Below are 14709 nucleotides of genomic sequence, written 5' to 3'. Positions count from 1 at the left end.
AGCTAAATCCCCAGCTACTCTTCTTTTTTAAAGTTCACTTAAGAGTTTGTTGAGGGAATGGAGGGAAGAGGGCAGATTTGAGAAACACTACAGTTCTGACCGATGTGCTAGTGGGGAAGAAGAGGAGGTGGAGAGGACAGGAAGTTAAAGATTCTGCAACAGAGTACGGCAACTTGAGAAAAAGGCATTCTTTGGTGAGAAAATAGCATTAAGAGATTGAGTCTGTTTCTCTTTTTTTAAATTTTATTTTAAAGAGAGTTGTAAAAAAAAAGACCAACAGCAAAATGCCAACATCACAGACACAAACAAAACAAAGGAAGAACATTAAAAATGATACAGGGTTTCAAAACAAAATGATAGGAATTAGCAGCGGTTGTTATATTACATATTGTTATCTTCAACGAAGCTGCACAGATTACCAGATGCAGGAATGGAAGATTGTTCAAACCATTAAAGAGAATAAAAAAATAATTATTAAAAAAATTAAAGACAATACACAGTCTCACAAGACAAGATGGCAGGAATTACCAATGGCTGCTCTGTTTCTAAAGACAGGAGTCCTCCCTTATCTGGACAAGGTATGTTCCAAGTCTGTACCAAACCATAATATACTATGTTTTTTCCTACACATATATATCCATGATAAAGCCTGATTTATAAATTATGCACAGTAGGAGACTGGCAACAACTGATAATAAAAGTTATAATGACATCCTGGAGTAAAATTGCCAGCCAGCATCAATAGTCTTGACCTTCGGCTGCTGAAGACACAAACACTGCGGCCCTGATAACTGATTAAAGGGGTGGTAGTGTATATAGCACAGATACACCGACAAAGAGTGATGCCCATCCTGGGAGAGACTTCATCATGCTCTGTAATTCAAAACTCAAACTGTTTATTTCTGGAAATTTCTCTTTCACACTCAGACCACAGGTAACCCTGAATAAGTGAAAGTGCAGAAAGAGAAAGCATAAGTAAGTGGGAGCTACTGTCCTTCATTCCTCTCCATTCCTTAGGAGTTAAGTTTCTAAAAGCATCTATATTTATTATTTTGAATCTCTACTCAGTGCCCTAAATATAATCTGGCTCCTACTTTAGCTACTCCTCTGCTTCCATCAAAGTCATCTACTTTTTTGAGTCGCGACATCCGAGGTACAATCTTCAGGTGACAAACTCTAGAAGCATTTAATACTTCTGGCCACTGTAAATACCCCGCTGTTTTAAATATCCTACCCTTTTCCTTCTCTTAGCCACTCTATCTAACCTTTCTCCATAGCTCTTCTTCCTCTTTTTCTTTCAACTGTTGGTACAACGGGTAGCACCTTAAGAAATTTTGTTAACACCTTCTCCTATGAGATCATATCTGTATCCATGACCTCAGCTATCATAAGATATTCGATCCTTAACCTCTTCTTATACCTTAGTCACTCCTCAGTCCTCAAAACACATTTCATCCCTCTCTTAGGCACTCATCATCCACAAAATGATGGGCTTAACCTTCTTTCTAATCAGCCAATGGGTCATGCTTTCAGATTCTCCTGCTTTCTAAAATTCACCTTTCTCACCAGCCCTTCCCCTATGCCCTTGGTTTAGAAGACCTACAAATCTCTAGATTACTCAGTTTTTAAAAGTGCATCTCCATTACTTCCTGTCTCACTGCCTCCCACGTACATTCAACATAATTAGCAAAGGGTTTTTCCACTTTAATCTTCTGCATAAAATCCCTTTTGCTTAAGTAATGATATTATCTGTGACCATTACAGTTTGAGTTCCTCTACTTCCTATTTGCTGGGAACCCTGTAAGGTGTATTTTAAATATACGGGGAAATAGGCATTTAGATCCTTGTGAGTTGGCTCTACTCTGTCATATCTATGTCATTCACATAAGATCAAATTCCTTAAAATGACACCTAAGATTCTCCAGCCTCTAATTCCTATCAGTCAATCCTTACTTCATGATGCAGCCTTGCAAATTACTCAGGACCAATACCAAAACCACTCTGATCACTGGAGGAACAAACACTCTCCAGGTCCTCTTACTCACACGGTTAATTCTACCTAGAACACTTGCTTCCTTTCACTTCCAGGATCATATTCATCCAACAGTGAAGCTTAGCTTTCACATCTGGGTTAAGTGATCAAATATTTTATAATCCTATCATGCGCTGAGTACTGTATTCGAACTTGTTCCATACTATAATTATCTGTTTATCATCTACTGTCTCCACTAAATTCTAACTGTCCAAATAAGAACTCTACTCTTCTAGATCAAATGTTTCTATTAAGGCGGCGCTCAAGGCACTCAGTAAAGATACATTATAAGAATAGATTACATTCCGAAAATGGCCAGGCAGCCAATGTGACTAGCATATTAGAGTCGACAGAGAATGTAAGAAATAACATTGGGAACACTGGTTTGGATAGATCAGGATCCTGAATGCTGAAACAAGGATCTTACTGCTGTAGGCAAAGAAGATCTACTGGTTTTTAAACGGAGGATGAACAAAATTAGTTTTGTAGTTGTTTCTTTGTTGCTTTTAAGAAAATAATGGACAATAATGTGATGAGAGGCAGGAGACTGGGGAAGAAAGCTGTGTGAAAAACAGTTATAAAGGGTCAGAAAGAGCTGAGAAAACGAAAATTATTTTGAGATTAGCTGATTTCCATAAACTGACAACTACCCACATGCTCATTTATACCTATTCTTAGTGTTTTTTCAACCCTTTCATAGAAATGATTTTAAAACACAAGTTTTTTTCACCACCCAAATAAATAAGAAACTAAAATCCTGAATGAAAAGCTGCACAGCAGGTCAAATGTGGAGGTCTCAAATCTGAAGTTTCCCACAGGAGCGATGTCAATGTTCAAACGTACCCTGGAGGAAAGGCAAACTGGAGGGGAGCGCCGATGGCGCAAAGCTGTCACACGCACACTGCCAGAGCGGGCGACCTGGGAGGGGACCCGAGCAGGGACGAGAACCGAGAGCGCACACCGCAGGTCTCACCGCACATAGTCATCAAGTGAACTCACCCGCTATTCACCCCTGAAGAGACTCAGGCTTTGGTGCCTCTCTTTGGCCACAGAAGTTGTTTACAGAATGCTTAACAGGCTTCAGGGCAGAACTGCACTTTAAAGAGGCCATCCTGTATTTGAACACTCGGAGCGAAACTGCTTTTTTGATGCTCTGGCTCCATCTTCTAGCACAAAAGCATACTTCTCCTGATTAATTTACTGTGGTTGTTGGCAAATGTTTTCCATTATAGGTGAATTTTTTTTTAAATTGAGAATACAAAATTGCAATGAAGTACTCATCACATTACTCCCCTGACCGTTTTTCTGGATTTCTCTGAATAGATCCACTTGGTAATATTAGTTAAACACTTCACGGAGCGGTAAAAATCAGTACCATTGAGGATGTTCTCCTCTCTTTTAGACTGATGTACTTACACACAATGCTTATATATTTGGTAGTAGTAAGTGCGTAAGAAAAAAAATCCCTCTCAACAAACCTTCCTAAAGTGGAACAATAAGAGCAAAATTCTTTTGTTGAAAGTTATGAAACTTTCCACACACTGATTCGTGTGGGCCCTATAAAAATCCTTTTAAACTATCAGAACCTGATTACCTTAAAAATATATGTCGGAACGCACACTCTTCTGAGTTCTTATTCTCAGAAAAGAGACCGCACAGAGAGGATAAAACAATGGTATGGAAACTTACCATCCTCTCCAACTGGACTCTTTACTGCAGACTTATTGCTTCCATGTGTTAAAAAAAAAAAAAAGAAAAACCTCAAACCTTTAAGCCAACCACAATCCCTAAAATTTTTGGCACTCTTATTAAGTATTAAATCCAAACAAAAAAACTCTTCTTTTATTATCACACAATTGTACCAGAAACAAGCCTATTTTATCATGTATATGAAATTAATAATAAACTTGACCTCTACAACAATTAGAGAAATTGTGTTAAAGTTGTTAAAACACCACAAATTATTTGGTTGTAACATTTAATAAATAGATAATACTTGTATTGAATCCTGCATGCTAAAATATACACATTAATTTGGGTGACTATGAAAATAGATGAAGTGAATACTTTCTTTGAGAAGAAAAACGTTCAAACAGTGGTTATATAAAGATGAGGAATACAAGCGTACCATAAAATTAATGTATGTCATTTTCTAAACCAATGAAATTCCTACAGAATAGAAAGGTCGATAAATTATCTAAACTCTGCTGTCTGCATGTTTCTACACATCAGCGTGCACAATACATAGCTTCAAGCAGCATTTGAAGTGTCAAAAGAAAGAAAAAAAGGGAAAAGTTTCCTTACCCCAAAGTGAGAACAGATGGTAATGTTAAGTTAGATGGGAAGAGACAGGGAAGCTCTGGATGACCAACCAGGAAATCTTTCCCAGAGCGGGACAAAGGCACCAGGCTTCAGCTCGGTCTACTTCTCAGTGAACTTCCATATTAAATCCAATAGAAATGCAAAGCGACTCAGATTAAATGCACTGTTTTAAAAAATTTTTTGTTATCATTTATATCGATCTATCTATCTATAAAGAGAGAAATTTTACATCTAATCAATATAAGGTAGTCTAATCACTTGTGTTCAGTATTACCTGAGACTAAGACTGTTAACAATATATTTTTTAAATAAGTAGGTATATGGAGAATAAGTACCAGGCATGAAAAAACTTAAAAGATTTGGATACTGAAGTCTCTGTCTGATAGAAGAGCCATCTGCTGTAAATTAGAGAGTTATATAAATTATGACTATACTTTCTTTCCCTGTTTTATCTGTATGACTAAAAGGAATCTTTTCATAGTGATGCCAATAACACTAAAACAGGGTTAAAATGTTCACTATTTTGATATTTAATCTTAGGCAGCACATTATAACTTTTCTCTCTAAAAATAACAAATATAAAGTCAAAAAGATGTCCTCTACACTGCTCTTCAATATTTTATTTTTAATATGGGTAATAATTTTAAATTTGAATAAAACAGAATATTTCAAGTTTTTAGTGCACCTAGATTTGAAGTTAATAAAACAAATTACTAACCATTTTCTTACAATACTGTTTTCAAAAAATTACATTGAATTTAAATGAGCTTTTAAAACACTACCAGATATCTTTTACGTAATAATGCCTGTGAAGCAAAATATTTTATTTACCTTGTGAAATCTACTCATTTCACATAGAATAACTCAGTATTTTAATCAATAGTATTCAGATTTACAGATCACTCTCATTCATAATTTCAAACTTCTTTTCCAAGATGACAATAAAATCTCTTTGCATACATTTTTCCTGTTCTCCCAGAAAGTTGGTTTTTAATGTTAACTCTATTTTATCCTTTTTAAATTTACAAGTTATGTGCAAGCAAAAGAAAAAAAGATGATGGAATTATGAATCATTCCAAGGGGCAAAAGCAACTGCACCTCACTCTTAAAAAGACCTCAGTTTATACAACCTAAGGCGCTGGTAATTTGATACAGGTTTTACTTACAATATGAGTAACCACTGAGACGACGCTGCGTGTAGTACATTGTGTCACATTGAATATGTGCATAAAACAGTTACTGAAAAGTAGATCTTACTCAGACACACAAAATGACACGTAAACATTACTGTGAAAGACTTTTAAAATATCCCTTATCAATACATAAAGCGCACAAAATGCAAATATGTGGGAATATCAAGTTCATTAAATTTTATTTAATCTCATTTTCTGCACCCTCTACTTGTGCAAATAAAATCTGAATTAAGTAAAAACAACTGTGTTCATTTTCAAGTTCACCTTCATATTAATAAATCAAAATCTTAATTACCTAGAATGGTAAGTGCAGACCTCCATTACAAAACTTCACAGTACTGGCTAAATCACTTTGTGCTTCACTGATTCAACGACTTTATCACGGAAAACAGAACTTTATGAAGAACCCAGAACTTCTACTTCCCTCTGGGGCACAGCGGACTCCGAATCAGGAATGCAGATGTACACACTGAACACTTACTCAGGCCACCTGTGCAAGTCCAGGCCCGCCCCGTGTTTACGAAGTATGGGGTAAGTGACAGGCATTTTGGAGGACAAACACAGTAAGTGGAATGTCACTGGCATCGGTCAGTATTTCTCGAACTACAGACCGTGGACATCTGAGGGTCTATGAACACATTCCTGGGAGTCTGAGAGTGTTACTAAATGCCTCACTTCGGGGTCTTCATATTATGATTTGAATACAACTGTATTCTGGGTAATCCCACTGATAGCTTTTCCCAATTATTATCATATATATTTAGAATCTTATTTTGAGAGTATATTCATGATTTTTGGTGTCAGCTATTTTTAGTGTCTCTGTTTAACTCTTAATAAAGTGTTTCTCAAACAAGGATTCACTAATGTATTCATGGGGCCTCAGAAACATTTTTCTATAAATGAATCCATATCATCTTATTCAAAACCAAGAGACATAAGATCATCTGTCTCTGTTGTTTTCATCTAAAAACCATGTTATATTCAATTACTGCCCACGAATAATTTATGGAGAGAAAATTTTTAAAGCATACTTAGGGCAAATGTCACAAAAGGAATCAAAAGTATATTCTACTGGTGTTCCTCCTAAGTGCAAATGAACTCTGGGCATGGCAACAAGCAGTCAGTGGCTAAAACGAAGCGGGCTGCCACAGCTTCTATCAGCGGCAGTCACTGCAATTTTAAATTGTCCAGGACACCACATGGACGAGGCGTCAGGAAATCTAGTTTCTTTTTCCAGTTTTGCCTCTGGCTTGAAATTAACGTTTTCATATTATAATGATTCATTCTTGTAATTCCCATTTTTAAGAAAATTTAGTTCATTATGCTACTCAGTAAAATATACAGTAAATACTTGGTACTCACGGTAGTTAAATGATACTAGTTAAATATGAACATGCTAACTTTCCTTAATTTTGTTAGTGAACACACAACAGAAAAGTAACATTAATTCTGATCTAGTCTTTGAATTATTTATGTTTGTTTACTTCATCTAATTTAAAATATTTTTAATTTCCTTAATTAGTAATTAAAATATTTTACTGGTAAAAGTCATTTTTTACTGGTTAAATGTTTAAAAATAATTTATCACTATTCATCAACTATAATTTTATGTCAAATTATCAAGCAACTCACTCTTAAAGGAATTCTCTACTGATATGTCTTAATAATTAAAGCACCTTAACACCAGTAAAGTGCAAACTGCAAAGATATTCTGGGTTTAAAAAGCATGTGCTCTATATTTAAAATAATTCATGTTTAATTTTAAAAATTAGGAAAAATAGAAGTCCTTTAAATTATTCATACCTATGATATAAAAATGAAGAAAGTTTTAAGTGAAAGTCCTGCAGATAAGAGGTGTACAGGATTTCTCCTGGCATGTGGCATCTGAAACAAACAACTTTAAACAGAAGTAAGCTTTTAAACCACTTCTAAAGCATTGCCTCTAACATGGCTTACTTATTGATTAAATTAATAAATTATTTTAAAAAGTATTTATTCAATTTACACTTTACTAGCTTGAGATCTGGAAGGTAAAAAGCTTTGAAAATCTAAGATCAAGTTCACATTCAATCCATTTCCTATTATTTAAGTTTTATTAAGAAAAACATCAGACTGAAACTTAAAAGAGTGTTACTGCTCATCTAACAAATACAAGCAAAGTTAATAAATTACTCAGTTCAAACTCACTTTCCCCAAAGGTTTTCTTTTTCACTTTTACTCATTTAAATTTTCTTTACTACATTTAATTATACCATTAATTAAAAGACAACATAGAATGGAAAATCTACAATTTCAACAAGTTCATACTTTTAGATGCTGTGATTATTAACTTCTTTTCTTCCTGGAATACACATACACAACTTCACAAATGTTAAACCCAGAGTCCACAACTCATCTTACCTGAACTGTGGAGCTGATCTCAGATGCAAAACCACCTGTCAAGGGAGCCTCGTGACTGATTAAGAGTCGTCCCGTTTTGATCACAGACTGAGAAAGAAAAAGAAAACCTGACATTGAAAAGAACACAGATTTCAAGTATATGATGATAGTTTAATTACATAACCAAAATGTTTACAATGAATAAATAAAACAAAATCAGCAAGTCAGTTTTATACCTCAGGAGTTACAACTCCCTCTCAACTGGACAATTTTCTGATTTTTGCATTGTTTACATATTTGTGTGTCATAAAATGATTTCATATGTTCAGACTTCGGTATCAATTTTTTTCTTCATATTTAAGAGTGAAAGTACTTCTAGCATTTGGGGGTAAATATGCATATAAATAACAGTAGTCTTAGGAAATACAAGTTTTATGGAAAAGGAAAACAAAAATACCATGAAAAACTTGTAGCTAAGAAAAAAAATCAAGCCATTAGTTATCTGAGGAACCCTTATAAGACATTATTACAAAAATAATAGTAAACGTGCACTAAAATCTGGTTAATGAGCATGGGTCCACTGTAATATAGAAAGTGTCATAAAAGCAAAGTCTATTCACTGTTGTTTAAAGTGGTTTTGTACACCGTGCATGATACACTCTGTACGATCATAAATCAAAAAGTATAGCTATGATATCATAGCAGGATACCAGCTGTGTTGAGAGCAAAAGTATTAAAATCAACAGCAAGTTACTACTTTAAAGTACATTGAAAAATTATCATATTATGACAGAAAAATGGTCATTTCTTCTCCAGTTTTCTAACAATTTGTTATCACCTTTCTTAAAATGTTACTATTTTATGAAAATAAAATGAAATCTCCCAAGAAAAATATGAATCTAAAACAAAATGTTTTATTCATTCTATGCAATTATGGGTTAGAAATTAAAGAGCATTCCACAGTCTCAGCCAGCAGATATGGCCAACAGCCATGACAAAAATAAATTACCGTATCTACCACATAAATAGTGCTGAAAAACATAAAATTTTATGAACATCTTAATGAATATCACCCACCTCCCATGAAATGTTAATTTCAGAATATTGGTATTTAGCTTTTTGTGCCTACAATTAATTAAGGCATTTGTAGAAGTCACAAATTAAATTCCAGTGTACCTAGATAAAAGTATAAAAAGACAAAAATGCTCCACAAAAAGGAAAAAATGTCTTCAAAATATTCTTTAAAGGATGTTTCCTTTTGAAATTAATCGATTACAAAGCAGATTTGATAATCAGGACCTTTACAAAGCCCTGAAACTCAGAACTCTGCCAATTTTGAAAGATGAAGTAGCCCATATGCATCCAACCCAGACGGCACATCTGAAATTTCTAACAGGTAGAAAGGGGAAACTGCTATAAAAGTGCTACTCGTAGCCTGACACCTCTGAAACTCAGAACTCTGCCAATATAGAAAGACGACAGCCAACATCCATCCAAGCTAGAGAGTTCATCTTAAATTTCTAGCAGGTAGAAGGAAGCAACTTCTACAAAAATGCTGCTTTTACCCTAAAGCCCCACACCAAGATTGGTCCTTCGTAATCGGAGCGCAGGCCTATCCAAGACCAAACGATAACTTTTTAGAATAATCCCTGAGAGCCGACAGGTACCAGGCAGAAAGGCTGACGCTCACTGCAGTCTGCACAGAGAAGATGGCAGGCTCAGCACAGACCCAGAACAAAAGTTTCCGATCTGGAGGTTCTGTGCAACGTGACATATAAGCGGATGAAACGTACAGAGGTTCTACGTGCCCTTCAGTGCGGAAATGGTTAAACAGGCTAAAGTGCATTAATACATTAGAGTATTATGCAGCCATGAAAACACTGTGAACATGGAAAGGTGTCTTTGATAAGTTCACTAATAAAATAAGCCAGTTACAGACAATATAATCTCATTTTTGTGAAGAACCAGCACCACAAAAATGGGAACACTAAAAAAAGTATCTTTTCAACATGTGCATATATTGAGCTCGTGTGTAAAAATCTATAAAGATTCAAAAATCTATAAAAATATCTATAAAGACTACCAAAAGTCTTTTCTCATACAGAAAAGATACTGAAGGATGTATACAGAAGAAATTTTATTTTTCACTTTATGTATTTTTAGATTACTGAAAATATTCTAGCCAGGCATGGTGGCGCACGCCTGTAATCCCAGCACTCAGGAGGCTGAGGCAGGAGGATCACTGCGAATTTGAGACCAGCGTGGGCTACAAAGTGAGCTCAAGGCCAGGCCAGCCTGAACTACATAGCAAGATCCTGTCTCAAAAAGACAAAAAAAAGAGAAAAGATTCTCATTAAAATAAATGAAAAAAGAAAGCCGCTGAATTAATGCTGAAGGTTATGTTATCATTATAATTCAAGAATCAAACTGACATTTTAAAATGATCCCATAGAACTACCTTCAGGAAGAACAGGATGGGAAGATCTCAGGCTTCAGGGACAAAACAGGTACCCTGAAAGCCCATCAGTCATCCTCTCCCACTGCCTGTGTGACCCACAGCACGCTATGCAGGGTCACATCCAGCTCCTCACTTAAACCTCAAGAAAGTGGATGCTCAATACAATAAAAAATAAAATTTTGGAATCAGAGATAGTCAAGTTCTTCAACATCTTTGTATATTAGATACACACACAAAAGTATGGGTAACTTTGTGAGCCCCTGTCTCAAAAAAACAAAATACAAACGGCTGGGGATATACATCAGAAATCCCGGGGTTTGGTTCCTAGTAATGCAAAACAAATAAGCAAGCAGTTTGCTCTCTCTGTTGAACAGAGTAATTCCAAAAATGTCTGACACAACAGGAGCAAGCGTGTGGACACAAGAGAACGTAATCACAGTCTGAGCTCATGGAAATCGCCACTGCGTACAAGTAAGTAAAGGAGAGGCTGTGCCAGGGGAAGCTGGAGGTAACAACCCCGGTTATCAACGACTGCCGCGGAGACCGCTGGGCAGCTTGCTCTGCGCTGGGCATTTTCGGTCAAGGTTTCATTTAATTTGGAAGTAGCTCACAGTTCTTTCTTTTCTTCTTAAAAATAATCTCTGTTATCTGAAAGGTTTTTAAATGTGTAAAACAGAGTTAGGTCAGCTGGGCATGGTGGCACACACCTCTAATTGCAGCACTCAGGAAACTGAGGCAAGAGGATCGCCATGAGTTCGAGGCCAGCTACACAGCCAGAGCCTATCTCAAAAGAAAAAAGTACACAGTGCTGAAAAATCAAATTACAGAAATAACACTGATACATTTCAGTCATAATCTCAAATAATTAGCATACATTGAAGTGTCAATACAGTTCAATCATTTTTTTAGGTATAACAGAAATCCTATTTGATATATGATTTTATCATTTGTAATTTTAAATCACTAAAATTCCTAAGGACTGCTATAAAATTTGGAAATTAACACTCGTCAAAATGAGATCATCATACATTTGCTCAAGAGAATGTTACTCTTTCAATTCTGTGTAATTAAATTAGGTATTCTGCTATTCTTATCAAATGAGGTTTTTTTCAACTATAACCGTCTTTTAATATTTGCACATGTAGGCAAAGTAATATACCACTGCCAGGAAATCTGTCTAACCCGATTTAACGTTTTTATGCATTTAGACAGTAAAAAATACGGTACTTTTGAATGTGAATTGCCATTAATTTAAAAAAAATAAGTAACAATAGATATAAAAACTAATAATACTTTAAAGCTCCTTTTCTTTGGAAGAATTTTGTTTTTAACTTTGAAATTTTCTTCTGAAATACATTTACTTGTCCACTTGAAAAAATTTGTAAGTGTTTAAACAACTTTTCACTATGAAAACTGAACCAGTCAAAGCCAGGAAAGATCACGCAAGACTGGACTTTGTGTACCTGCTTCTCTTTTCACCCGTGAAAACTGCGCCTCGTCCTGGCCTGCTGCACGCTGGGAACCAATGAGTTCAAATGACAAATGGCCGCAGCAAAGCCAGGCCGATTAAAGGTGTGGAGTGTGACTCACTTCTCCCTATCTTGTGCTTCAAAAGAGAAAGACTATTCTCTGCAAGGCCTTTGAAGATCTTTCAGGAATACTTTCTTTCCTTTTTTGTTGTTGTTCGTTTGTTTGTTTGTTTGTTTGTTTCCGGTACCCAGAAGCGAACTCACGACCTTGCGCTTGCCAGGCAGGCACTGTGCCGCTGAGCTAAATCCCCAGCCTCAGGAATACTTCAAACTGTCCTGAAAGTCTAGGAATTTTCTCATCATTCCAAATCGTCACTTTTTCCACCGTGCGGCAGCAGCATCCCATCAAAAGAAAAGCGAACAGAACCCCAGCCCTGAGCACAAGGCACTGCTAACAAGACATCTCAACACCCCTTCCGGGGAAGCCTTGAAGGTCATTTGTTTCTCGTGTGGCCACTTGGTAACGCTGCCCCACCGTCCACCCTCTAACACATCTTCAGTAGTGGTGACAAAGTAAAGTTGTCCACGCAGGACACCTGGCACAATGCCCTGAACACGGTGAATTCTCCCAGACAATGAACTGGACAAAAAAATCTATTAGCACACACTGCTTAACTGTATATTATATGTATATGTGTTGTGTTTTAAAATTTATGCTATTGCTTAATTTATAATCTTATTTCATAGTTAAAAACGTTCTTGGAGATGTGTAAGTGCTATTACACTACCTTGAAAATGGGTTTTGTCAGGAAATCAATAGCATCAAAACACACACACTAACGTAGCTTTAACAATGCCATATCTGTGGTAACAGGGGCTAAATTATACTCCCTTAAAATGATCACACAGACATTGGCTGCCCAAACATCACACATATGTTTTAGTGAATGTAGCCTTGAAAGACTTTAATACAATCCAACCAGGAAAACTATTAAGCTGTCATTCCAGGAGAAAATGATACAGACAGGCAGACCATTAAGCTTGCATATGCCTAAAAGTGCAAGACTGACATCTAAAAAAGCAATATATGTACTACTTCTTGCTCCAATTCACTAGCAAGTTTTTCTGTCTCACCAAACCACGTTCAGCAGCCTATTCCAACAACTGATAAGATAACGTAAGAAGGTAACACTTTGGTCGGCAATCCATGGCTCATTTAAAATTTTCTATCTGAACACAAAGCTAATGAAAAGCAAAGGAAACATCAAAGCTTACCTTTTAACGGTTTCTCCTATATGTGAAACACACATTAAGCATACAGGTTTCACTAATCAAGAACATATGAACAATTACACAAACCAGAATCATTAACGACACAATAATGAGGGCTTAAAGTATCAGTGCAAATGAATTAGATGAATCTTTACAATGTTTTGCTGTGTAGTGGCCAAACTCATCTGATAAGGTAGCCAGAAACTCTCACAGTTAATCACAGGCTACAAACGTATTAGTTAGTAGCTTGTAAGCACTATTAATCAGCACTCCGCCACCTATGACTGGACCACGGGCTGGTATTCCACTGGAGAAATACCAGCGCAGAAAGAGAAACGACAGCCGTGAGCTCCAGACAAACTTCTGAAAAGTCCGTTTTGGCAGGATGTTAGTGACGGGGTTACAAATATTTTAGTATTGTAGGAAAGTGGTGTAAACTGAGAAAAACGAAATGCTCAGGGCTTCATCACCCATGTGGAAAAAGGAGGTAAAGGAGCAGCGGAGAGCACGATGCAAACTGAATGAAGTCGGCGGTAGAGGAGTGAGCAAGTAATACTGACCGCCCCCTGGGTGAAATGGTTTGGGGAATTTTCCAACATTCTCACAGGTTCACTTGTTTCTCCATAAAAGCATGCCCGAAATACTGAAGAACTTAAACCCACTGTTACAGAATTAAAAGTGGACATTCCTTCTGAAAGCTACTTCAAAACACTTCAGGTAAGTACGCCACTGCCAATGAACTTTATCATCACAGCTCGTTTCCCAACTGCCCCTCTACACCATGTGCATGTTAGACCACTGGCTATTCTGTAAATGAAACCAGTATCTTCCCACCTGACAGTTTCTTCTCTAAGTCAAAAGATACTGTATCCCTTCCTCAAGATCCACTCTCATACACCCCCTTCCTGGCTGGTCCCACAAGGTGGACTTTCATATATTATTTTAAAAACCCAGTATCATTTTCTCTTTTTCTTATCAGATACCCAACATTTCTAATAGAATTTGAGGTAGCTGAAAATGCAACAATACTCTATGAAACCTAAAACCAGGGTAGAAGAGTCAGAGAATAGAATCAAGGTAGCACACCTCTCTAGAGAACACCAGTGCAAAGTGTCGTGGTGCACACGTGTAATCTCAGCACTCGGGAGGCTGAGGCAGGAGGATGATGAGTTCAAGACTAGTGTGAGCTACACAATGAGTTCACAAATAGCCTGAACCACATAGCAAGACACTATCTCAAAACAGACAATGACTTCACCTGCTAGAACAGCCCTCCAATCATATGCAAAGTTTGGAGACTATTACTTATATTTGTTTTGTTGTTGTTTGATAACAGGAATCAAACTCATCACCTCACGCTTGCCAGGCAGGCGCTGTGCTGCTGAGCTATATCCCTGGCCCATGTGTTAGTTATATTTGTGTCTCACAGAACACAGCATATGTGTACATAACATTGAGCCACTTGTGCTGATTTTATTGTTAGTGTGGGACAAATAGGTATCTTTTAAAAAATAAGCAGGCTGGGAAAGTACCAAAGCATGTTTTGTTTTGTTTTGTTTCTCAGTTTGGGGGAGTATTCTTTTT

The 14709-nt window shown here is 36.5% G+C and overlaps 1 protein-coding gene across 1 annotated transcript in view; it reads right to left on the bottom strand.

Annotated features, from left to right (window-relative positions):
• The window catches only part of Bckdhb (branched chain keto acid dehydrogenase E1, beta polypeptide), a gene marked incomplete at its 5' end in the record, with an annotated part of 198690 nt that overhangs the window by 49298 nt on the left and 134683 nt on the right, over positions 1-14709 (bottom strand). Inside the window, 1 exon segment of the mRNA XM_005377677.2 lies at positions 7948-8034. Within this exon segment, the coding sequence (XP_005377734.1) occupies positions 7948-8034 (87 nt within the window).

The sequence above is a fragment of the Chinchilla lanigera genome, unplaced genomic scaffold (genome assembly GCF_000276665.1).
Source record: "Chinchilla lanigera isolate Chin_1 unplaced genomic scaffold, ChiLan1.0 scaffold00010, whole genome shotgun sequence".
Lineage (NCBI taxonomy): Eukaryota > Metazoa > Chordata > Mammalia > Rodentia > Chinchillidae > Chinchilla > Chinchilla lanigera.
This window is presented reverse-complemented; position numbering and strand designations above follow the sequence as displayed.